The sequence below is a fragment of the Bemisia tabaci genome, chromosome 1 (assembly GCF_918797505.1).
Source record: "Bemisia tabaci chromosome 1, PGI_BMITA_v3".
NCBI classification, from domain to species: domain Eukaryota; kingdom Metazoa; phylum Arthropoda; class Insecta; order Hemiptera; family Aleyrodidae; genus Bemisia; species Bemisia tabaci.
In genome coordinates, this window is record NC_092793.1 from 86,689,811 (window position 1) to 86,714,417 (window position 24,607).

The 24,607-nt window shown below is 40.4% G+C and overlaps 1 protein-coding gene across 1 annotated transcript in view; it reads left to right on the top strand.

Annotated features, from left to right (window-relative positions):
* und (methionyl aminopeptidase und) overlaps positions 1 to 22,177 on the top strand; it is a 52,198-nt gene extending 30,021 nt beyond the window's left edge. Inside the window, exons 6-9 of the mRNA XM_019057705.2 lie at positions 893 to 1,034; positions 14,241 to 14,418; positions 19,854 to 19,984; positions 21,997 to 22,177. Of these exons, the coding sequence (XP_018913250.1) occupies positions 893 to 1,034; positions 14,241 to 14,418; positions 19,854 to 19,984; positions 21,997 to 22,118 (573 nt within the window). The 3' untranslated portion in view covers positions 22,119 to 22,177. The remainder of the gene's footprint in view (positions 1 to 892; positions 1,035 to 14,240; positions 14,419 to 19,853; positions 19,985 to 21,996) is intronic.
* The last annotated feature ends 2,430 nt before the right edge of the window (positions 22,178 to 24,607 follow it).

Here is a 24,607-nt window from a genome sequence, read left to right on the forward strand (position 1 = left end):
TTACATTCTGCCATCGGGCTCTCTAATAATCTTCCGCTGAAATTAAGAAAACTATGGAAAGACTGGGAACTTAATGCTTTTTTCAAGAGGTTAAAAACTTTATTCGTTTGTAAGGCATTTTATTCTCTAAGTGATTTTTATAATGATGTTTAACGAGAAAAGTTTGGGGGGTTTTCACTGACAAGTATGCTTCGACACTATGTTCGTGTCATTTATGTACACTAATGTAAATAAATGAAATAAATAAATCTTCATTCCTTTTATTTCTTTAAGTAGCTTCACAAAGTCATCCTTTTATTTGCACCACTTGTCTCTGCTGTATTTGTACAGATAGAGCTAGGTATAATAATCCGAAATATTTTTAGCAATTGATCTACCAACCCATGACAAGCGTTCGAGATAAAAACATTTGTCATGGATTGAACCCGATGGACATGATTTTTTAAGTAGGCTTCGTTTTTTGTTGATTTTGTAAATAACTGGCATTAGAGATTTCAAACTAATGGTTCTCTGCAATGCCCGAGGGTAAACTTTATCAATAAATGCTTTTAAACTTAATGTCTGATGCTTTTATTGTACACTTTTTGGCATGGATGCAACAGAGTTTTTTCATGGATGAAACATATCTAAGTCTAATATCCACTTCTAATAAACGGTTCATGACCCTAATTGAAAATACACCACACAATGCAACCACCATGATAAAAACCAATATCAAAAGACTACAAATACTGTTAGGAAACATTGCAAAAACGCTACAAAATCTTTTTAAAAACTGTGAGCTTATAAACGCTTGTCCAACTGGTTTAGCTCGCCAACCCAACCTCTGTCGTGAAATTAAGTATCCCAATCTCCTCATGAACCTTTACCTATTTTTTCTTTTGTTTTCCAGGAAGCTGGCATTGACGTCAGGCTAGGTGATGTTGGAGCAGCAATCCAAGAGGTCATGGAATCGTATGAGGTTGAAATTGATGGGAAGACGTATCAAGTTAAATCAATTCGTAACTTGAACGGCCACTCTATAGATGCTTATCGTAAGTTTTTAATCTCAATTTCACCTTTGAAAGGTGAAATCAAAACGTACTATTGGGAGCAAGTGAGTGGTTAAAACCCCTGCTTCTGAAGACTTTGTGTTATGACTCATGTCAATTTTCCTCGAAGCTCAGCTTCATGTCTCAGTAAATTATAATAAGTGTTTTGTATGGCCAAGGAGCCTTGAAGGTGGGATGTTTCGAAATCGCACATTTTTTCTTTCATATACATATGTATGTATTATTATATTAGGTAGGGCACACGTGACCGTAAAAACCGTCCGTAACCTATTCGTTGTAATTGTCTCCTATTGAAGTAAAAATGTGCAGGATTGGATCATTAATCACCGTATCAAGGGGAAAACTTTTGAAGGGGGCCCAGAGAAGAAGATAAGTTGTTATTCTGAAGCGTACCTGGCCATTTTTCCCCTAAAAAACCACAAACATGCAATTATTATTCCAAGAGCCTCGATAACCTTTTTTATTTATCGACCAAAAACCACCTGGCAGTATTCTATAATCACATCCAACATGAATTTTTGATGTGTTGTTAATCTTCACTAAATGTGCATTCAGGCGCCCTATGTATGGCTGTAGTTTTTAAAAATTGGAAAGTAGAGTGGTTAAAGTTTCTGATTCAGCGGCAGCACTGGGGGACTAGTTTCAGGCCTAATGGCCATCTTCAGTCTTTGACATCTCTAATTCATACAAGCCATATTCCTCTGACTACCTCTTTAATTACATTCGAGAAAGCTCCATAAATAAATGCCTCTTATCGTCGTGTGACACTCTTCCAAAAGTCCAAGAATATTCTTGAAAGCTTCAGGAAGGAAGCGGCGAGGACCTGTATTTATTTGTGCATTGCCTAGAGAAAAGAGGTTGTTCCAAAAACGCCGATTTTGGCCCCCCCTGGATTTGACCCAAACTTTGCTCAGATGTTGTACCAAGTGTCCCCGATGCTTGAGCAAAATTTCAGCCCCCTCGGATAATTAGGGGGGAGGGGGCAGGGGGGCAAAGTTGCAATTTTTTCAAAACCTTAAAAATCGATATCTCGCGAACGGTTTGAGTGTAAGTGTTGCGGTTTGCGCTAAAAAACGTTAAAAAATATTCTCTACAAGAATATTAATGCTGTTTGCACGGTTGCGTAATTTATCGTAATCATAAATCGATTTTTTCGATTTTGAAGGTTCGACTTTTTTTCGTTTTTCGTCTCTCCTCTCCAGGCGATTGTTGCTATGTGAATAAAAACCAGTTGAGGTGATTCTCCATGAAATTCTGCATCTACCGCACTTTGTTTGACCTTGGGGAAACGATTCATTCTTGAGTTATAGCAATTTTTCTGCGCGTTCCCGGTTACGCGCGGGCGGCATATCGGCGGCGCTCCATCCCCCCTGGGCGAGGCAGAGGTTGTTTCACTGCTAGGGCCTTATATTCATGCTGTAGGCTGTAATTATTGATATTTTCTCCTTCCCCCACCCTTCTCCTCCTATAAATATGTTTTTTATACTTCGTTATACAGGGTGTCCCGGACCACCCATACCAGGTCTTTTTCTCGGTTGGTTTAGGTAGTACGAAGTGGGGGACCGCGGGGTTAAACAGGGAATTGACCCCAAGGTATCCGAATTTCATGGTCCCGAAACTTTCCATGCCGCCCTTGGGGAGTAAAGAGGGGGTCACGATCCCTAAAGTCGGGAGACATTGTGCCTCCCTCTTTTACCCCCCAAAGGAGGGTGGGGGGGCTTCGGGACCATGAAATTTGGATACCTTGGGGTCAATTCCCTGTTTAACCCCGCGGTCCCCCACTTCGTACTACCTAAACCAACCGAGAAAAAGACCTGGTACGGGTGGTCCGGGACACCCTGTATAACGAAGTATAAAAAACATATTTATAGGAGGAGAAGGGTGGGGGAAGGAGAAAATATCAATAATTACAGCCTACAGCATGAATATAAGGCCCTAGCAGTGAAACAACCTCTGCCTCGCCCAGGGGGGATGGAGCGCCGCCGATATGCCGCCCGCGCGTAACCGGGAACGCGCAGAAAAATCGCTATAACTCAAGAATGAATCGTTTCCCCAAGGTCAGACAAAGTGCGGTAGATGCAGAATTTCATGGAGAATCACCTCAACTGGTTTTTATTCACATAGCAACAATCGCCTGGAGAGGAGAGACGAAAAACGAAAAAAAGTCGAACCTTCAAAATCGAAAAAATCGATTTATGATTACGATAAATTACGCAATCATGCAAACAGCATCATTATTCGTGTAGAGAATATTTTTTAACGTTTTTTAGCGCAAACCGCAACACTTACACTCAAACCGTTCGCGAGATATCGATTTTTAAGGTTTTGAAAAAATTGCAACTTTGCCCCCCTGCTCCCTCCCCCCTAATTATCCGAGGGGGCTGAAATTTTGCCCAAGCATCGGGGACACTTAGTACAACATCTGAGCAAAGTTTGGGCCAAATCCAGGGGGGAGCCAAAATCGGCGTTTTTGGAACAACCTCTTTGAGAGTTTGAGAAAATTCCAGAAAAATTAATGTCAATAATCGCATGACATCTTACGAAAGTCTGAGAAAATTTTAGGAAATTTTGGAGAGGAGTAATAGGTGTCTCTTTACTAAATGGAGACACTTTACTCTCTTCACTTGAATGGAGAAAATTCGAGAGGGTTCTACATAGTTTCAGAAACAGTTACTACTCAGAGCCATGCAACACTCTTCTTATACTCCAGGCAACCGGGCCATGGACCAAAAGAATAAATAAGGACCCCCAACTCCAGTTAGGGCCGACATCAGCGTTTAGCCGAAGGCGCCAGTGAAATCTTTTGATTGAGAAATAGTGTTGTACTGATAAAAATCAACTGAGTGTCACAAAATCAAAGATACTTGACTTCAAGCATTACCTTTAATTTGATTATTAGCAAGTCTCTTTGATTCTGCGTCAGAAGTTGACTGAATCATCTTTGCTCGTGTTTTGATAAGATACTTCAAATCAAAGTCTTTCGCATTGACCTCTGCAGAAGGTATGTATCTATACTATTTCATTAGTTTGCGAAAGTAAAATGTATTAAAGTATCTAAACATATAAATAAATCATTGATAAACAAAGAACATTGCATGGAATAACATACTACAGAGGTACGATCGTGGACCATTGTGGCGTCAGTTCACCGCACCCTCTGCCAGGTTCGCTGCAAGCGCGCAGTAACGGTTTTTAACACAGGTTTCAATAGGGAGTTAGGAGTCCTTATTTATTCTCTTGGTCCATGACCGGGCATCAAATAGGGGCTCTAGGGGAAAATTTCCTGGAAAACTTTTTGAAGAGTGATTTCTACTTATTTTTTGAAGCTGAATGCGAATTTCGCATTTGCGTTAAGATCTTTCCGCCGCTTAAGCCGCCGATTTCCAAAAATTGCTTTAAAATGGCCTAAAATCACGTTTTTTAAAATATCTCGCTAATTTTTTATTTTTTGACCAAAGTAGTTACTTTCAAAATTAAAGTAATTAAAATTTTGAAGAGGATGAGATATTACCAACTTTTTTTATATGACTGCTGTTCAAGCCGCCAGAGCACGCCGGAAAAATCGCCAAACTTCCAATTTCCTTGTGCTTTTCTCGTGTATAACTTTTCTCTGGGCGGCTGTACAAGAAACATGCTCATCATTAAATCTTTAGGGCAACAAATCTACCACTAGGAGCTACTGTTTTTCATTTTGTTTCATTTTGCACGGCACTGACAAGCTTTTGAAGTCGCACTGAAAAAAGCTAAACTGAGCATTTACAGGGTTCGCCCGTATCTCTATAATTACACTTCTGTAAATTTTTCTAGGAGACTTATTTATGAATCAGATTGTAAACTTTCACTGGTAGGCAACCCCCCCCCCCTTCCCTTAAGACCATAATCGTCAAATATCACAAATCCCCCCCCCCCCCACAGTGGCAATTATTGATATTGTCATTTTAATAAAATATCCTGTTTGACCATGTGAATGCAATGGTGATCCATTGGTGATATTTCGAGGAATATTAATGATTCGTAAGGTACTGTCTGTATGTTCTCGTGAAAAATTTTTTGCAGGTTTTTTGTTTGGATGAGAACAGGAAAAATGCAAGGGAATAAGTCTCATTTTGAAACAGACAGACTGCATTATTACATTTGCAAAGCTTTTTTTAGTTTTAATACAAAATTTTTAGGTTTCACTTAATTTTCACAGATCATGCATTTTTGTAGAACTATAATGTTCATACGAAGTTATAAAATGCAAATCATTTATCTACCTAATTATGTTCAACAGGGTCTTGTAAATGGTCCTGGAATTTTTGTGGGATCAATTTGTGATTTTTGATCAGATGGTTGCGGATCAGTATATTGCTCTTCTTTGTTTGAGCGCAGTACTCTTGGTGTTTCTTCAATTTCCAGCTCACTTTCGTCAGAATCACTCTCAATTTCAAATGTTTGATCAGGCACTATCGTTGAGGGTGTAGATGAGCCAGGCTCATAATCCAGATTCTCATCAAAGAATATCATAATTTCCGGTTCATTGATGTTCCCTTCCTCTTCCTCTCTTCGTAGGGTGCCTTCCATTTGAAAATTATGGCAAGATTGATTACACATCCGACAGAGATTGGTGCATGGAAAGCCATTTTCACGGACCTACCCATTAGTTTTGTGGCAACCTTTTTTGCACTTGCAGGCAATTAGCTTAAAATATTTTCAGGAGCTGGTGAATCCAAAGTTGTTATAGACGTTAGCCCATTATTAGTGGCTTCTCAACCCCTATTGCAAGGATCCTTTTTCTCACCCTGCCGCTCTTGGACCTGTAAATAAGATCGGAATGCATGCTTCTGCAGCCTTCTCAGTTGGTAGCAAGGACCCAAGATTCTGTTTATTTTGAAATGTAGATTTGATAAAGCAGTAATATCTGTACTTATTCAAGGAAATGTTCTCGTGTCTTTCTGGCCGTACAGTGCAATGAGCAGCTTCTTGCCTGCAGCAGGAATGATTAAACGTGAGACTTTTAGTCTTCACATTCCTCTGCATATTTTATTAAATCGTGATTTCTCTTCGAAGTATTCCAAAATTTGACTTTACTTTGATCATAAATTCCCGAGGTACTATCACACTCAATAAAAACGTGAATTATAAGAATATTATCTGCGATTATTTCATCGCAAACACTTTCTCGGTTCTACAAGATTTGGGGTTTATTACCCCTCACTGGCTTCATGAAAAATAAAGATTTCGTACTTCTTTGCTAGGCACAATTAGCAACATCAACATATCTATGTTTTCACCCACCACTACAGCTGAATCGAAGCTAGGAGCCAGTTCCATCGCTTTCTGCACTAAAAGGGCGTCTGCGTCCTCTTCGCTTGAAAAACCCGAAAACCTGCTACCTGTAAACTTTTCTGCACCATGCAATTAATAAATCTGTTCTCTCTGTCATCAGCTAAAAACTTCCCCTGCGACATAGTGGGTATCATTTTATTGTCAAACAATATTTCCTGTGAAGACAGTTGTCTAGCTCTCCTTGCTCTTTCTGCGAGTTTTGTGCTACAATCAAAGGAATTTTGCGGATTTTCGTCAAATACTATCACGGCGTCTAGGGAGTTGTGAAATTTCAAGCATGAACTAGGAGTTCATTATTCATTGATGCATAAGAAAACGCATGCGAATCAGTGTTAAATTTTTTATTGTGTAGGATTTTTACATAAACTGTTACTCGATATACTAACGATTATAAATCATTGCATTTACATGGTCAATTGGGATATTTTATTAAAATGAATCGCGCCTATAGCAATAATTTCCTCTGTGGGGGGGGGGGGGTTGTGATATTTGACAATAATTATGGTCTTAAGAGGGGGGGGGGGGGCTTGCCTACTAGTGAAAGTTTACAATCTGATTCAGGAGTCCGGTTAGAGCCGGCGTCGTGTGTAGACCGTCTCCGCGTCGCTCCGTACTCCTTATCTCCCCGCACTGTTTAAAAGACCATTACCACCTAGTATTTTATACTGTTCCATTAGTTTTAATGTGCTGTGTATTTTTATCTAGTCCTTAACAACTTTTAAAGCTTTTCCTGTGATTTTTCCAGGATTTTCTCCGTAGCTTTTTTGGCACAAAAGACTTTTCGGTTCGTTTTTGCTGTGATATTAGTTACGTAAGTCCCTTCCAAAAGACATTAGACTAGATTAGGCACTGTGATATTTAAGCATCTTGATAGTTCCTATCAGTGATGGAAGTGGCTGTGACTGTATGTGTGAGCGCGGTGCGGGAGAGTGGAGTCGGGACATTATCATCTCCGCTCTAACCGTGAGTGAGGTGGGGTTATACCGGACGAAGCGGGGGGCCCTTTACACGTCCCGCGGGCGCCAGCCCCCCCCCCTCTCTCCTACAGGTTTTTTGCGACCACCGGCTTTCCTGTGTTATGAACTTTTGTTGACATAACATCTTGTCAAATCTGCCCAGGTTTTTGGTCGCCCAACCTCCTTAGTTGGAACCTCCTTCCACCCAGTCCTCCCTTAGTCCTCCTTCCACCTAGTTGGAATACGCGGGAGACCCCGGACTCTGCTGCTTTTGGGGACGCAGCTTCATGAGGTACAGCTGGCCTGGGTAGCGGCACCGTTATAAGTCTAATCTCAATGGTATCACAGCAATGCCCCGCAGATTATTGCCCCGTAAAACTCAGCCTGTTGCTGTGCGCGGGGAAATGCAACTAAAAAATTAGTGTGAGACAATGAAACCAAATTTTTGCAATCCCCCGCAGGATTGAAATAAAATTGTTTCACAGCCCCGCACCAAAAAATTTAGAGTTTCAGTCCCCCGCAAATTAAATTACTGATTTTTGATAAACTTAGATTCTTTCAAAGTCATCATAACATTCTGAATGACATTTTCCATTCCTTTGAGTTTCCATTCAGCAGTCTGGTCTATTTATTCTAAAAATTTAATGTAAGAAAAAAAACAGTTTGCAGCAACTCACCATTCACTGTGTCTAGTTCTCCTGAAAAGGTAAGATATTTCAATTCCAATCGTCCTATATTTTAAAAACACTTTCAGAATCGCACTTCACAGGATTCCCAACACTTCCAATTTTCTCCCATTCAATTCATAGTAGAGTCAATAAGCTCATTCAAAGTAATAACTGGTCTTTATACTTTTGGAAAAAAGTAATAATAAAAAAAAATCGCACACACTAAATTTCTTTGAAACAAATAACTTCCAGGAGATTGCACTTTTATGATGCAGTGTATAGTTTTTCTGTCAATCTTTCAATACATTTTAAGGTAGATTTTCAAGAACTTGATGATGTCATTTTGCTGCTAAATCTCTGTTAATAACTGATCTAATGCGGAAAAATTAGTTTAATCACAGAGTGCTAGTAGCTTTCATTTTTCCGAGAGGATCCCAGCAAACCAAGCACTTTGTAAAGAAGTTCTAGAAAAAAAGAATAAAAAAACAGGCATTAGTGATTATTTCCTCATTGAACAAATAATTTTAAGAAATTGCAAAATAACTTCCATCTTTTGAAATGTTTATAGCTAGGTATGTTAGGTACAGAATGAAGTGAGTGAAAAAAAAATTATTTCCTTGCAAAGTATACTGATGAACTATCATCTAATCATAAGAGGGAAGGCTGTCAAATGTAACAAGTTAGGTGACGAAAAATGTCATTAGGAATTTTTTGCTGACTTTGATGGTTTATAAATATATAACAATAAAATTCTAAAATTCTTGGTGCGGGGCTTTGAAACAATTTTATTTCATTCCTGGGGGGATTGCAAAAATTTTGTTTCATTGCCCCGCACTATAAGTTTTATTGCAATGCCCCGCAGTTTGGCTTTTTTCAGTACGACTTCTGAAGCTTGTCAGTGTCGTGCCAAATGAAACAAAATGAAAAACAGTAGCTCTTAGTAGTAGCTTCGTTGCCGATAAAGATTCGCTTTGTTAAAGATTTAATGATGAGCATGTTTCTTGTAGAGCCGCCCTGAGAAAAGTTATACACGAGAAAAGCGCAAGGTGCGCGAAATTGGAATTTTGACGATTTTTCCGGCGCGCTCTGGCGGCTTAAACAGCAGTCATATAAAAAAAGTTGTGTTGGCGCCGATTTTCATCGTATTTTTTCGCTATATTTGTCGCTACAAGTCGGGCTTGCAGGACAGCAGGAGGAGAAAACCCCGAGGTGGCTGATCGGCCAATCAGAGCTGATTAGAGATTTTCCCTTACTTTCCCAGTGAGCCATTTCAGACTTCAGCTCGCGACGCCTCACTTACGCCAAGAACGCCGCCACGTTTCGTGATCTTTCGTCGCCTCAGCCGTATCTTCTCCTGCTGCTGCCTTTGGAAATCGCTGCTCTTGCCGCCTTTTTTCATCGCTCTTTTCATCGCTCTTGGTAAAACAAGCTTGCTTATTTAGTAGTAGACGACTATTTTCCTGCTTTAGTTATGATGGCATGAATGAGAGTGTGCTTGCCGCCCGACCGCACCCTTGCCCTTTGCAACCGCTCCTTTTTCCTCGTATATCCGCATTTTTGATTCCTCACATCCCCGCTTGTGAGCAGTTACCATGCTAGGCTAGATTTCTAGCATACGCGATTGAGATGGCGCCAGGTTTCGCCCGTGACGTCGAGAGCATGCCGCTTCAGCGCCGCATGGCTGTACCAGACTGAGGACTTCGGTGAGTGCTTCGAGTGCTTATTTTCCATATTTTTATAGTGCATTTTCTCTCTGTCATGTAGAGTTATCCCCATTTTCTCTCTTTATGGACTGGCCGCTTTGAGTTCGACGGGTTCCATCCATGCGCTATCTATGATAGGCCGGAGCTCGTCGTTCCGAGGTTGCCAGATCGCTTCGCCCTACTCTTCTTTCCTCTGTCCTATTCCTCTCTCTATTCTATTGCTCCCCTAGCTATTGGAGACCGCAACAAGTTGGTTATATCTCATCCTCTTCAAAATTTTAATTACTTTAATTTTGAAAGTAACTACTTTGGTCAAAAAATAAAAAATAAGCGAGATATTTTAAAAAACGTGATTTCAGGCCATTTTAAAGCAATTTTTGGAAATTGGCGGCTTACGCGGCGGAAAGATCTTAACGCAATTGCGAAATTCGCATTCAGCGTCAAAAAATACACAGGAATCACTCATCAAAAAGTTTTCCAGGAAATTCTCCCCAAGAACTTCCCTATTGCCTGGACTCTTAAGTGTAGGAAAATTCTAGAAAGTTTCGAGAGGACGCAGGAGGAGCCTCCTTACCCGGCACCGGGTGCAGTGCTTGCAGAAAGTGAAGACAGGGATATAAAGGAACCCCTGACCGCGGCTGCGTAATTTTCAAGCAGCCGATGAGCGCGGCGCGATACGGTAGCCCAAGGTGGGGCGGGTGGCGGGGTAGGGACACTGCCCAGCTCCCGGCGGAGAGGTGGGCGTCGCGTCGCAGAGGGACTGATAGCGTAGGTTAACCCCGGCATACCTCGAGATGCCGCATACGTAAGGATGCCGGATGCCCCCGTAGTCGTATCTGCCAGCATACATTGGTAGCCGGATATCCGTATGCTAAGGATCGGAATCTTCGACCTACCAGCATAGCATTCTATGTGCATGCCTCGAGATCCAGGAGCCTCGAGCATAGCTCAGTGGCCGGGATCCCATACCCGGGCGAGATACTTGCGGCCAGGTAGCTGCCATCAGTCCCTGGTCGTGGCACGGGGCCAGGAGGGGAGGGAGGAGGCTGCCACTGGGAGCGGTTGGCGGGCCCGTGCGGAACGGCGCTCGGAATATGTATTATGTATATATTTTATTACTAGGGGGCCCTGTCCCGTGACCGCTACGCGGCCCAACCCTCAGGCCCGCTTTGCGGGCCTTATACGCATGTGTATAGGCAAAAATGTTCTTCCATTTTAATACACCATTTTGTGTTCAAGCTGCATAGATTTCCAAATTTTTGACGTAACACTCAGATTTGTAAATGATGAGGAATAGCTGGATGTACATAATTTCACAGTCCACTTACTGGAGAAATTTCCATTTAATATGTTATTTTTAAATACTTAGTTTAAAAAAAAAAATCGGATTTCAACCGTCAAGAGTTAATAATATTTGGTCCATCCCGACGCGACGCAGTGCCTGCCTTCTCACTTTGTATATGCTGTTTATCTGCTGTAAATATTAATAGAAATTCTGCAATCAAGTAAATTGACCAATGCCAAAAATTGAAGCCGGAAGAATGCAGGAAAAATTGAGTTAAACCTTATACCTTGGACCTTGAACCTTGAACCCTCAGCGATGCACCGTTCCTCAACTCTTCAAATGAGGAGCCCTTCACGAGCTTTTCCATTGTTTTATTGTTTATTCGAGTCACTCAGGTAGAATCCCACACCTCGACGTTTCTAGCGGAAACAACATATTTCTCACGTTATTAACATTGGACTTTAGTGACATAAGCTTTAAAAGCTCTACAACATTAAAAGTTCGGGGTTTCATAATTTTTTGCACATCTACATCTACTACAGATGACATACATGTAAAGATCATCCTAATCGGTTCGGCATTTCGTCAGAAATAGTGCTTCCAAGATTTTGCTTGTAGCTGTGTGTATAATATAGATTGGACCAGACAATCTCTCTCTAAACACGGGAAGCGTGAGACAATAAAAAAAAGAGAGGGAGACAGAAAGGCCACTAAAATAATCTCAATACTCAAACAATAATCTCTAATAAATCAGGGCAGGTAGGTGAGCACACACAATAATGAGTCTGAGATAAACGATGATACAATAAATATATTCAGTCTTAAGATCAACAACACATCACAGAGAAGGTATGAGCATATCGCTCCAGGTACAAATCAAAAATACAGGAAAAAAAAGAGAGAGAGGTTAGCAGATAGACGATCTGTTCTGTCGCTGCGTTATCACTGGGTGATAACGCAGAAACAACACAAATCTGCTAACTGGAGCTCCTAGATTTAGAAGATTCACATAATTAACTTAACGGGCCGCTTAATTATTGAAATATTGGCCGGGAACTCAACGGCAATAAAAGAACAAAACACTGAGAGCTACTATGGCATTAAAATTAAAGATAAAACTCGCTGGGTCGAGAGAGAGCAGGGATTTCGGAAAAGCCTAAGGGGGTGCGGCAATTAGATTGTCACAACCTAACAAGAAACAAAAACAAAACGATCTCACAGAAGGTGCAGCATAGCTGGATGGAGACGAAGGAATAGAGAAGTCCTTGTAGGAGGTGACGCTCCGAAATCCGGGTAAGCTCTAATTCTCGGTTGGTTTACTACAAAACAGCAACATGCCAGTTCATGACTGGGCTTCCATTCCACAACTCGGAAACAGGGACCCTGGGAAATGATTCATATACACAGTGAAAATTTTGGGCATCTCAGTATGCAAAAAAAAAATGCTTTCTCTAAAGTTTAGGCCTGAAGGGCAACAACACACATAGGCAATTTGCAAATAGCTTATCTCACTATGGCTTGCATTAATACTAATTAGTGCGCTAGGTTTGACCACAGATTCGAGCAGAAGGCTCTTATTAAAAACGCAAATAGCTCATCTCAATATGGCTCGCATGAAATATAAAATGAGGCACAAGGTTTGACCACAGATTCGAGCAGAAGGCTCTAAACTCATACATATGAATAAACGAGAAAATCAATACTAATCATCAATACTAATCATACTATCAATGCTAATCATCTCAATATGACTTACATAAAATATCTCAAATAGAGTGACTAGTTTCCGTTTTAGATCTGAGCTGAAGGCTCATAACACATACACATGAATAAACGGGAAAACCTAGAATCAACTGAGGCAAAATCACAAAATACCTTTGGCAACAATCTCTATTCACCTACTTCTGGTTGGGGCAACCGAAATTCCGGTAACCACTAAAATAGGTTGCCTAATTGGTCACAGTACTCACAGCGGTCTCAATGAGAAACAGCTTTACACACCTAAAAGATTTCTGAGATAATCAGCTGAGACAATCAGTCAGTATGGGGTTAGAAATCTAGATAAAGAAGTCACTAAATCGGGGCTAGAAAAACTACTCACAACAGGCTCTTAAAGCCAAGAAAACTAGATTGGTTTCCTGCCAGAAGGGCTTACTGAAAACGAGGGGAGTGGGACAGATGAGAATCTGTTAAGCAGAATTACAATCATGCCTGAAGGGCCAATTTCGAGTTAAAGAGTAATGAGAGGACCAAAACACAAGATCAGTGGAGAGCTCTGTCCACAAGGACTTACAGGAAATCTTGTGAGGTAAAAATGCAAACTTTACAGCCATGAGGCTAGTTAGAAACTGGACATTAGAGAAAATAGGCCACGGCGTGCCATGAGTTTGGGAACTAACACATTTTACAGATGAGCAACTCGAAAGTCGCAAGCTAATCACTCACATACCTGCCAAGCTCTAAAGTACAAGGGAAGATTAGAAAAGATTTGATCAGATGGATCAAATCAAGAAATACTCAGAAAATCTCAGGCGTTAGGCCTAAGATGAAAATCTCAAAGTGGCTGGAGAATTGACACAAGGTGAAAAATGTAGCTCAAATGATTTCAGAACTTACCAACTTTTCAGTTGGGAGGAATGGTGGTGAATTCCGCCAGGATGTTCAACAAGACGGGAAGATTGGTTTGGATAAACTCAGTTTCATCTAGGCTGCTTCAAGTCTCCATTGCCAGGAAAAGGTAAAAGTCGAAGAAAAACGACACATGCACTCAGCAAAAGGGAAAAATGCGAATGAGGTCAGAAGGTTAGTAAGCCGGCCGGTGCGGGTGGCACGGCAACCGGATGAGATGACGTCACTTTGCGCTTGCGCGTCTGAGGGAAGAAGCGAGTTCACCGAAAAATCCGCTAGATCGCGTGACAATGCTCTCTTGGAGCGGTTGTCTGGTACTGACAGGTTACAGCGTTTTCTGAAATCCAAACTCGTTTTCGAGGTACTTAAGGTGGGTCGTTTTTTCTGAAACACCTTGTATTTCATCAAGCTTTCTTTCATTCCTAAATTGCGATTTGATCCTGTTGTACTCGTAAGATCTTAATGAAAATGAAACAGTTAGTCATGGTTCTTCCTAAACCACGACTTATCAGTGCTTTGTATTTTTACTTTTTATGTTAGTAACTTTATTCAGTCTACTTAATAGCTGTGTGTAGTAGCCATTGTTGCCTCAATCAATTGTAATTTGAAAATATCCGTAGGCATTCATGCTGGAAAGACTGTCCCTATCGTTAAAGGAGGTGAACAAACTGTGATGGAAGAGAATGAGTTCTATGCAATCGAGACTTTTGGGTCAACTGGGAGAGGGCACGTTCATGATGACATGGATGTATCTCATTACATGAAAAATTTTGATGCACCTAGTTTTGTTCCGTTGAGGTATGTCAGCAAATTTGAACTTAGCCTATCATGTATGTTTTTTGCCTTGTGTGGAAAAAAGCAGGTTAGTCTCCAAAAGAGGCAAAAATCGAAAACTCTTTTTCGATATCTCTGTAGATAAGAAGCCTAGAAACAGGTGTATCATAAAGTTTTGAATCTCACAGTATGAAGAATGGAGAATTTGCAAGGGTCTGAAATTTGATGAATTTCCTGTTTAAGTGGAATCCTCTGAGTGAACTGAACACGAAGATACCCTTGATTCATAAATTGAGCAATTATTAGAGGAGATATGACAAAATAACCGATTCTGCTAAAATACATGTGTTTAAATGGGAAATGCCGCCAGATGACGTCACAAGGCGGCACATTTTCTCACTTTTAAATCAATTTTTCTCCAATTTCCCATGTCAGAAAAAAATTATGAAAAATACTGCGAACTCAGCTCATTAGGCACTTTCAGATGAAGCAATAAAAAAATTGCGTGCAAATTCTCCATTGTGATGAAGTTTGACTTACAACTAAACCCAAATGTAAAGTTTTTGCCACAACTGGAGGAAGAATAAGAAGTAGCAAAAATTTAAGTCATAAATGCATTTTCTGTGAAGGTATTAAGGGTAATCTCTAAGTCTAAAATAAATAGACAACGTTTGGTGAACATCCATAGGAGAAGAGAAAACTTTTTTTCGCATCATGCTCTTTGGAAAAGGGGAGGGGTAAAAATAGTTTCTTTTGCTTCAGGAGCGTCCCCAAAGTTTCAACTTGATAGCTCAATCACCCAAAAAATTATCAGAGTAGTGCAGGTCTAGTAGATCACCTTGCAATGTAAAGTGACTAACCTAGTATTTTCCTTTGTTCAAAATGTTCATATCTGAAGCATCGCATATCTCTTGTGGTTGTTTTGTAAATAATTTTGGAGGTAAATGCAGAATAGTATGCCCTTTGATCAGTATGAAGAATTTATAGTTACTCTTGCCATCTATTTATGTACTCTACTTGTCAGGGAGATATTTTATTTGCTATGATTTTACTCACAATTAGTCATTTTAGATTGAGAGCTAATAAAGATTTACCTAATGGAAATGATATTTTGCCACCTACCTCATTCGATGGAGGTTTTGGTCGGGGGAAAAAATGGGAGGTCTGGCAGAGCAAAATGGTCGCAAGAAGAAAGTTTTAGGCTCCCAAAATCTCCAAAAATTGTTTGGATATTTTCCGGACTCTTTCACACTTGCTCTAGGGTGTATCTTATTTTTGAGTTTTGCGAAAATCAAGTTGGTCAACCCCTAAAAAGTTTTTATGTAGTCTCTAAATGAACCCCCTGAAAGGAAAAAATTTTAAAAAAATTTTAACCCGTGCCTCAAAGGGCCTAAAGGGCCTAAACCCAAAATTCAAAAATTTTGGCAAGCGACACATCAATTCTGAAGGAAAATGGCAAGTTACGGCTCTTTTAGGACAGAAATTTCGTCCGTTTTGCCGTATCTTGAAGCGTTAGGTCACAAACGGCCCAATGACGACGTGAGGCTATGGGCTGGCGGGGCGCGCCGCGGCCGGCCCGTCGCTGAGCGTGCGCGCGCGGCAGGGTTGCGCATCGCCGCTTTATACCGGCGTAGAGGAACGAACGGTGGGGTGGGAGAGGGATATCCGGTGGAAAAGCATCCACATTTTCTATCCATAATGAAAATGCATTATACTTTTTCAATATAGATGAGGAAATATGAGCCATACAAGGAAGTGATGAAGACAGTGACAAATACATATATAGTTTGTACGGTTAGGAGTGTAAGTGGGGAAAATTTGCCGTAACTACAGAACAGCCCTGAAAATCTCCGGGAAATAAAAGCTGCTATTGATGAGAGGTTTGCATGAGAGGTTTAATTAAGGACTAATTAAAAAGATAGGTGCGATGTTGTCGAATCGTAAGCCCTTTACGCGATCAAAAGCGATTAGTGTAAATTTAATTGGAAAAGTTTAAGAAAAATTTGATGAAAGAAAATTGCCCCAAATTCGGGAAGTGCTTAAAGTGTTTTTCTATCATGTGAAGTGTTCGCACATGAATGTCAATTTCAGTAATTCCAATATGGAATGAAAAATGTAGAATCCCTGTGATACATAGTGTCTATGTTTACCCTCCTTTTCAATAGTGCATTTAACGTGACATCAATTAGAAAGTTTTATTCGAGAGGTTCAATATGGCTTACCCACTTACATTTTCTGATCCTGAACCCCCCCCCCCCCCCCCCACAGTTACTTGCTATAATCAAAAATGTAATATTAGTTTCTCGAAAAAATATGATTTAATTTGGGGTTTGAACCCCACTCATTATAACCGTGGGCAATGCCCTTGACCACTCGGCTACTGGGGAAGATTTGAGTAAATGAGGCTAATGTGTCATTTAGCCCCCTGGGTGAGGCCAGGCAATCAACATCAGCTGTAAGTTGGCGAAGCCAGATTGAACCGATTGAATAAAACTTTCTAATTGATGCCACGTCAAATACACCAATGAAAAGGAGGGTAAACAAAGTCTTATTGATGTATCAAACCTTCAGTGATTTCATATGAAATGAAAAAACTTATTTTCTTCCGTTTGGCGAGACTCATAAGCGAGCGTGAATTTTTCCTGTCGAGAAACTCTCTCCTGGGCGCGAGCTTTCTTCTTGTCTGCTCTCCTCACCTCTGCTGCAAGGATAGTATCCTTCACTGTGGATATTATACATTCTCATTCAGGTTTTCGCTGAAGAATTAAAAATGCTTTATCCTCTTCATTTTCCATGATATCTAGAGTATTGCATAAAGCAATGTCGAATAACACGTCGATTTTTGCCGTAAAATCAGTCTCCAAATTCTCTTGAACCAGCGATCGACGGCTAGCATTTTTTGATACGCGCCTCCACTCCTCATAAAAATGTAAACATTTTTAAAAACATGGACACTATGTATTACAGGGATTCTACATTTTTCATTCCATATTGGAATTACAAGATCAGAGGTTTTCGACGCACCGCCATTGACATTCATGTGCGAAAACTTCACATAATAGAAAAATACTTTAAGCACTGCCCGAATTTGGGGCAATTTTCTTTCATCAAATTTTTCTTAAACTTTTCCAATTAAATTTACACTAATCGCTTTTGATCGCGTAAAGGGCTTACGATTCGACAACATCGCACCTATCTTTTTAATTAGTCCTTAATTAAACCTCTCATGCAAACCTCTCATCAATAGCAGCTTTTATTTCCCGGAGATTTTCAGGGCTGTTCTGTAGTTACGGCAAATTTTCCCCACTTACACTCCTAACCGTACAAACTATATATGTATTTGTCACTGTCTTCATCACTTCCTTGTATGGCTCATATTTCCTCATCTATATTGAAAAAGTATAATGCATTTTCATTATGGATCGAAAATGTGGATGCTTTTCCACCGGATATCCCTCTCCCACCCCACCGTTCGTTCCTCTACGCCGGTATAAAGCGGCGATGCGCAACCCTGCCGCGCGCGCACGCTCAGCGACGGGCCGGCCGCGGCGCGCCCCGCCAGCCCATAGCCTCACGTCGTCATTGGGCCGTTTGTGACCTAACGCTTCAAGATACGGCAAAACGGACGAAATTTCTGTCCTCAAAGAACCGTAACTTGCCATTTTCCTTCAGAATTGATGTGTCGCTTGCCAAAATTTTTGAATTTTGGGTTTAGGCCCTTTGGGCCCTTTGAGGCACGGGTTAAAATTTTTTTAAAATTTTCTCCTTTCAGGAGGTTCATTTAGAGACTACCTAGAAACTTTTTAGGGGTTGACCAACTTGATTTTCGCAAAACTCAAAAATAAGATACACCCTAACTTGCTCCTTTCACGCAGAAAACCTTTCTGAGTAAGGATCAATCTGTCTGGCGACCAAAATCGGTTGCTTATGAGTTGCCAGGCCGGTTCTTTGGAAAAAAATTGCTCAAATTTCAACCAGCAACATAAACTTTTGTGGTGGGCTCATTTTACTCGTTGTGTCATGTTATAAGAAATTCAGTCGGTCTGGCGGCTGAATCGGTTGCAAAATGGCCGCCAGACCAAACTCTCCGAAAATTCTTGATTATTTACACATTTCTCACATTTTTGCGTAGATTGAGTATATTGAAACATGTTTGGTCTCAGATAGAAGATTGCCCTTGCATGCGGGGCATACGGGCAAATAGGACAGTTTTATGGCATCATGAGTCATCATGGCACATAAATCTTCAATTAAATACAACTCCAATTTTTTTTGATTCCTCATTTTATTTTAAACTCAGAAACATATAAAAAGATTCCTAGTGGTCATTCCAATTGTGTAAAGCGATTTTTTGGAGGAGAAAGGAAGAATAGCAAGAAATCATCGTTTTCGGCAATTTTCACTGTTCTAGGGGTCCCGTAGGTCCAAAATTTGGCCCATCAAATTCGCACCTTTTGTAGGTCGGGCATCATTAGGAAAGTCTGGTGGAGCAGGGCTATTCAAAACTTACGGAAAATGACACACCCTACTGTGGGAAGCCTTTTTGGCATCTTCAACCTCAACATGCGTGTTTTTCCTAAACAGTTCGATTAGGCGTTTAGCATTGAAAGGACAAAAGAGGCCTGCGCAGTGCGCCCCCTCCCTGCATGGCCCTGGGGAGCCTACTTAATACTTTCGAACCTAAAATATCATGTTTTTCATGAAAAGTTACCGCTTGATAACTCAGAATTGGAACCTTTCCAGGGGTATTACGTCCATTTGGAAGAAAACGAGCGTTAATCGCGAGGAGCTTAAGCACGGTAGCGCCAGCCCACCCTCCCCTCCCCCTCCCCCTTTGGAGAGGCTGTAATTTGATTGAAAATTGAGAAACGGAATATTTTTAACTTCACATACTTAATGAATATTTGCGTGGATTCCATTTTTGGACTTAACTGACCACGTTTTCAAGGCAATTTTTAGATAAGAGGATGGCCCCGAGGTCCCCCCAGAAATACCCTCTAGAGCACCGTGGCAGTCCTAGAGATATGAAATTTGGATTCTTGTTGGTCCATCTTCTATTCGACTAACCACTTTTCGAAACCCCAAAACCAGTTTTTCTTGGAAAAAGGCCTGGTATTACAGGTCTGGGCCACCTTATTTATGCGTATAGCTAATCAAGAATTTTCGGAGAAAGTTCGGTTTGGCGGCCATTTTGCAACTGACTTCGGCCGCCAGACCGACTGAACCTTACTCAGAAAGGATTTTCGCGAAAAATGAGCAAGTGTCTAAGTTTCCAGTTAATATCCGAGTAATTTGTGGGGTTTCAAGGGGCCGCCAGACCTCCCATTTTTTTCCCCTGCCCAAAATCCCCATCTAATGAGGCAGGTGGCAAATTTATATCATTCCAGTTGAATGAATCTTCATGAGCTCTTGGTCTATTTCAATCTTCATCAAGCTAACTTACATTTTTTCAACATTAGGCTACAATCGTCGAAATCTCTCCTGAACACCATCAATAAGACTTTTGGAACTCTGGCTTTTTGCAAGCGGTGGCTTGATCGAACAGGATGCACCAAGTACCAGATGGCTCTGAGGGATCTTTGTGAGAAAGGTACGTTTGAACATTCTTACTACCTATCAAAAAAAAAAAACCATGGGAGCGAGAAAGTAAAAAACCTGTCACCCTGCTTTAAATTTTTCACCATTAGCTAATCTTCCAAAGAAAATATATTTTCAAAATCTTCATGTATGTACTTGTAAAGATCTCACTTCATAGATCAATAGTTCCTAATAGTCAGGGGACATAAGTATTCCCGTGTGCAAGTTCGTGAAGGCATATTGTGTCATACATCAATCTCTTCGCTTTGATGTCTAGAAAAAGAAAATCGATGATGGCCATCTCAAACATGCAAACCCCCTCCCCCCATTCAAGATGGCGCCCAAAGTGATTACTTCAGTATTTGGAGATGGTTCTTCTTGGACGAATCCCTTAATATCAATTGTCACTTACCGGTCTGCGCCTCTAACTGGCAACCATTTTCGATGCGGAGGCTTAATTTTTTATGGGAGTAAACATTTGATCTCCATTTCGAACTCCTTGACCCATAAATCTTAATATTGAACGTATTGTTTGTCATAGCTGCGCTAAAGTGGTGTTTCAGCTGTAAAACCGGTGGCAATTTTGGGCGCCATATTTGATTTTAGGGTTTCTTGAGAGCCATAGCGAAAAATGAACTTCATTTCTGGACGCTACAACCCAGAAAACCTAATGATTGATACCTCGCTATGCATCTACACCCAATAGTAGTACCCCTGAGTGGTATTTTTGGCTGCCACCTTGGATTTTGGCAAGGAAATGACCTCAAGGCTAACTTTCGACTAAAAATTCGGATTCTACGATCCAAAATACACAAGAATCGACACCTGACACGGCGTATTTGGAAACTTCAATTTTTTTCACCCCAAAACTGCCATTTTGGGCGCCATCTTGAATGGACGGAGGGGGTTTGCATGAAATTTGAGATTGCAATCATCAATTTTCTTTTCTAGACATCAAAACCAAGAGATTGATGTATGACACAATATTCCTTCACGAACTTGCACACGGGAATACTTATACCCCGTGACTGAAACTAGTCATTCAATTTCATACCTAGACATTTGAGGTGACCAGGAGCACCCATTCCAGGCTTTTTGCCAAAATTTCAACCTTAATCGACTCCTGATGGTCTTAATCAGTCCTCTCTGTGCTAAAATACGAATCCTTGTAATGGGGGAAAAGCAGCTTTTTTCAAAAATCAAAATGTATTTAAATTTTATTGTAAAAGTTGCATTGTAGTATTAGTTTGAAGCACACTGAAGGGTTGTTGTTTTTTTTTTTGTTTAGAATATTTTTAAGGTAGTGTTTTTTGTCTTAGTGGAATTTATTTTTAATCAATGCACTCTCTGTCAATTTGGACCGTACATTTCAATGTTCTTTCGACAGAAATCAGGCACAGCTTGTATTTTTCATTTCAACTACATTTTTTAATGTGCATATTTTACTTAGATATGTTGGTGAATTTTTGAATCGGAATAATTTTTTACCCTCTTAGTGCCACCAGAAATTCTATTAATCAGATTTTGACCAATAATGCAACAGTTTTTTCCATGTTAGTAGCTGCCTTCCCAGCAAGTAGAAAATTGGGTTTTTGTCGTCAATGACTAATTTCCTGTCAGATTGAGAGGGAATATTTGTTATTTAAACAAGAAGGGATTTTCTATTTTTTAAACCCATAGTTCTGTTAAGGAGTGCGTTGGATTTCCAACTTTGACCCCCCGCCACTTCCCCCCAAAACTTTTTGGGGGACTTGAAACTCTGGGAAAACATGACGCATTGTTAGATGAATGAATAGGGCAAGTTTCAATGGTATCCGACACGAGTGTGAAATGGCCCGTTTTGCACGCACCCCTTTATGAATCTTTCAATCATCATTCAAATGAAGCGAGGCTTCTTTTTTTTATTTTTTATTGGGTCTCCCTTTTTACCTTGAAGCCAAATTCTGGAAATAAAAGTCATTTTTTTACATAGTTTTACAAACTTACACCTCTTTTTAATTATTTTTCTTCATTTTTCTGTTTTAGACATTGTAGAGCCGTACCCACCTCTTTGTGATATTAAAGGTTGTTACACTGCTCAGTTCGAGCACACTATTGTTCTGAGACCCACTGTCAAGGAAGTTATCAGCCGTGGAGAAGATTATTAAATTGTACCAATCCCTGTATTTTTCCAGTACACTCAAGTATTCTTTCTCTCCAACCATAACATGTCATTTGCCTTAATCTTTTCAACCTTTCATTCTGAAGCTAATCGGACCGCGTTAAGCAGAATGGAACCAGGACACATTATTAAGTGATTTGAGTCACTGGTTGATCTAAATGGGCCACGGTATGCTTTATCCCATGGCAAAAGTGCCTGGTTGGGAAAAATCGTGTTCAATTCGAAAGAGCCGTGTGCAAAAACGACATTTTTCGCCCCCCCACTAAAACTTATTCAAACTTCGTTTATCAGTTAATAATACTGGAGCGCTTCTTTTTCCAAATTTTCAGATCCCCAAAAAATTTTGGGGGGGTCGCAAGGGGGGTGGAAGTCAAAACCTGTGAACCTCGATATCTTTCGAACGAAACAAGATCGGCCGGTTCTTTCGGCCCGGTTTGGACGAAAAATCGTCCAAAATTGAGTACTGTAAGATTTAAAGGTCAAAATCCCAAAATTTCATTTTAAACTTAACTTATGTGCTTTTTTTCAGTTTTTGAGGAAAAGCAATTTCTTTTAAACACACTAAACTGAAAGATCACAATTCTGTATTTGAACCAAAACCAGTTTTTTAAATTGCTCGTTTTTCCGCATCCGACGAGTGGTCATTTAAGCTGAGGAACCAAACGGTTCCGGAGTTATGATCGATTGAAGTTTCTGCTCAACGCGCGCCGACCGATTTTCGCGCGCATAAGAGTCGGATTTGACTGTTATTAAATCAGATTGAATGTTCAAACTGCGCAAAATGCATTATTAGGGACTCTTGAGGGTCGCTGAGTTCAGAAATTACAGATACTTCCAAAAAATTCACGTTTTTAAAATTACAGCTCCGTACAGGACCACTGAGCGGGAGCGGCCGGTCGGCGCTCAGTGGGCCTCTAAAATAGCGCTAAGGAGCTGTAATTATAAAAACGTGAATTTTTTGGAAGTATCTGTAATTTCTGAACTCAGCGACCCTCAAGAGTCCCTAATAATGCATTTTGCGCAGTTTGAACATTCAATCTGATTTAAAAACAGTCAAATCCGACTTTTTCGCGCGCGAAAATCGGTCGGCACGCGTTGAGCAGAAACTTCAATCGATCGTAACTCCGGAACCGTTCGGTTCCCCAGCTTAAATGACCACTCGTTGGATGCGGAAAAAGACGAGCAATTTAAAAAACTGGTTTCGGCTCAAATACAAAATTGTGACCTTTCAGTTTAGTGTGTTTAAAAGAAATTGCTTTTCCTCAAAAACTGAAAAAAAGCACATAAGTTAAGTTAAAAATGAAATTTTGGGATTTTGACCTTTAGAATCTTAAAGTACGCAATTTTAGACGATTTTTCGTCCAAACCGGGCCGAAAGAACCGGCCGATCTTGTTTCGTTCGAAAGATATCGAGGTTCACCGGTTTTGACTTCCCCCCCTCCCCCAAAATTTTTTGGGGGTCTAAAAATTTGGGAAAAGAAGCGCTCCAGTATTAGTAACTGATTGGAGGGGGCGAAAAATGTTGTTTTTGCATATGGCTCTTTCGATTTCAAATGCGGATTGATTCACGTCGGGCGATTTCGAATTCGCAGAAAGGAACCAAGCACACACGCCACCCTTGGATAACTTCTCGGATATGTTCCTGCCAAAACTTCAATTTGAGGTTGGGTATCGATACATCCACATAAGTTGCTGTTCATTGTTTAAATGGTATTTACAAGTTAAAATCTCTTTATTCACTACTCACAAAAATTGTGCCAGCAAAAAGTATAATAAAATCTGTTTTTGTTTTCAAACTAAGTGTTCTGTCAACAATAAATCTGCACATACGCGCTCTTTGAGGACGGGAACCAGGTCGCCGCTATATTCAAAATTGAATTCTCGGAGATGAATCAAAGGGGCTTGGTTCCTTTCTGATAGTTCGTCTTCTGACTTGATACGATCCTCCACGAAACCCAGTGATACTTGGGTCCTTTTTCTGATTTTATTTTGCCCATTTGGAAGTAAGCAACAGGTAACCAGTGACTAAAAACACAGATAATCAAATACGTAAAACATTTATTCCTCTTTAATTAGTGTCAAGAAGTCTCTTATGAAGACACTAGTCAGTAAAAATTCATACTTCAACTATCCCAATCGGTTTAGAAATGCATGAACAGTAATCCGATCACCTCACTTTTCTCAAAATCAGCTCGATGTGGCTTGGTTCCTTTCTGCTTAGCGCAGTCTAATTATGAACAATCAAAACAATGTTTCTATTTTATTCTGCCCTGCCGAGAATGAGCAAAGTGCATACAAATGGAGAAAAGGTGGAAAAATTTAAGAAATCTGGTCCTGACGAACTGACGAACAGTAACCTAGCTAACCCTCAAGAATACAGCCTGAAAAGAAAAGTGCTTTAACCAATGTAAGAGACGTAACAAGAAAACTGTCATCAAACTGTGATACGTTGTTGCCAAAGCCAGGAGCGGTGTG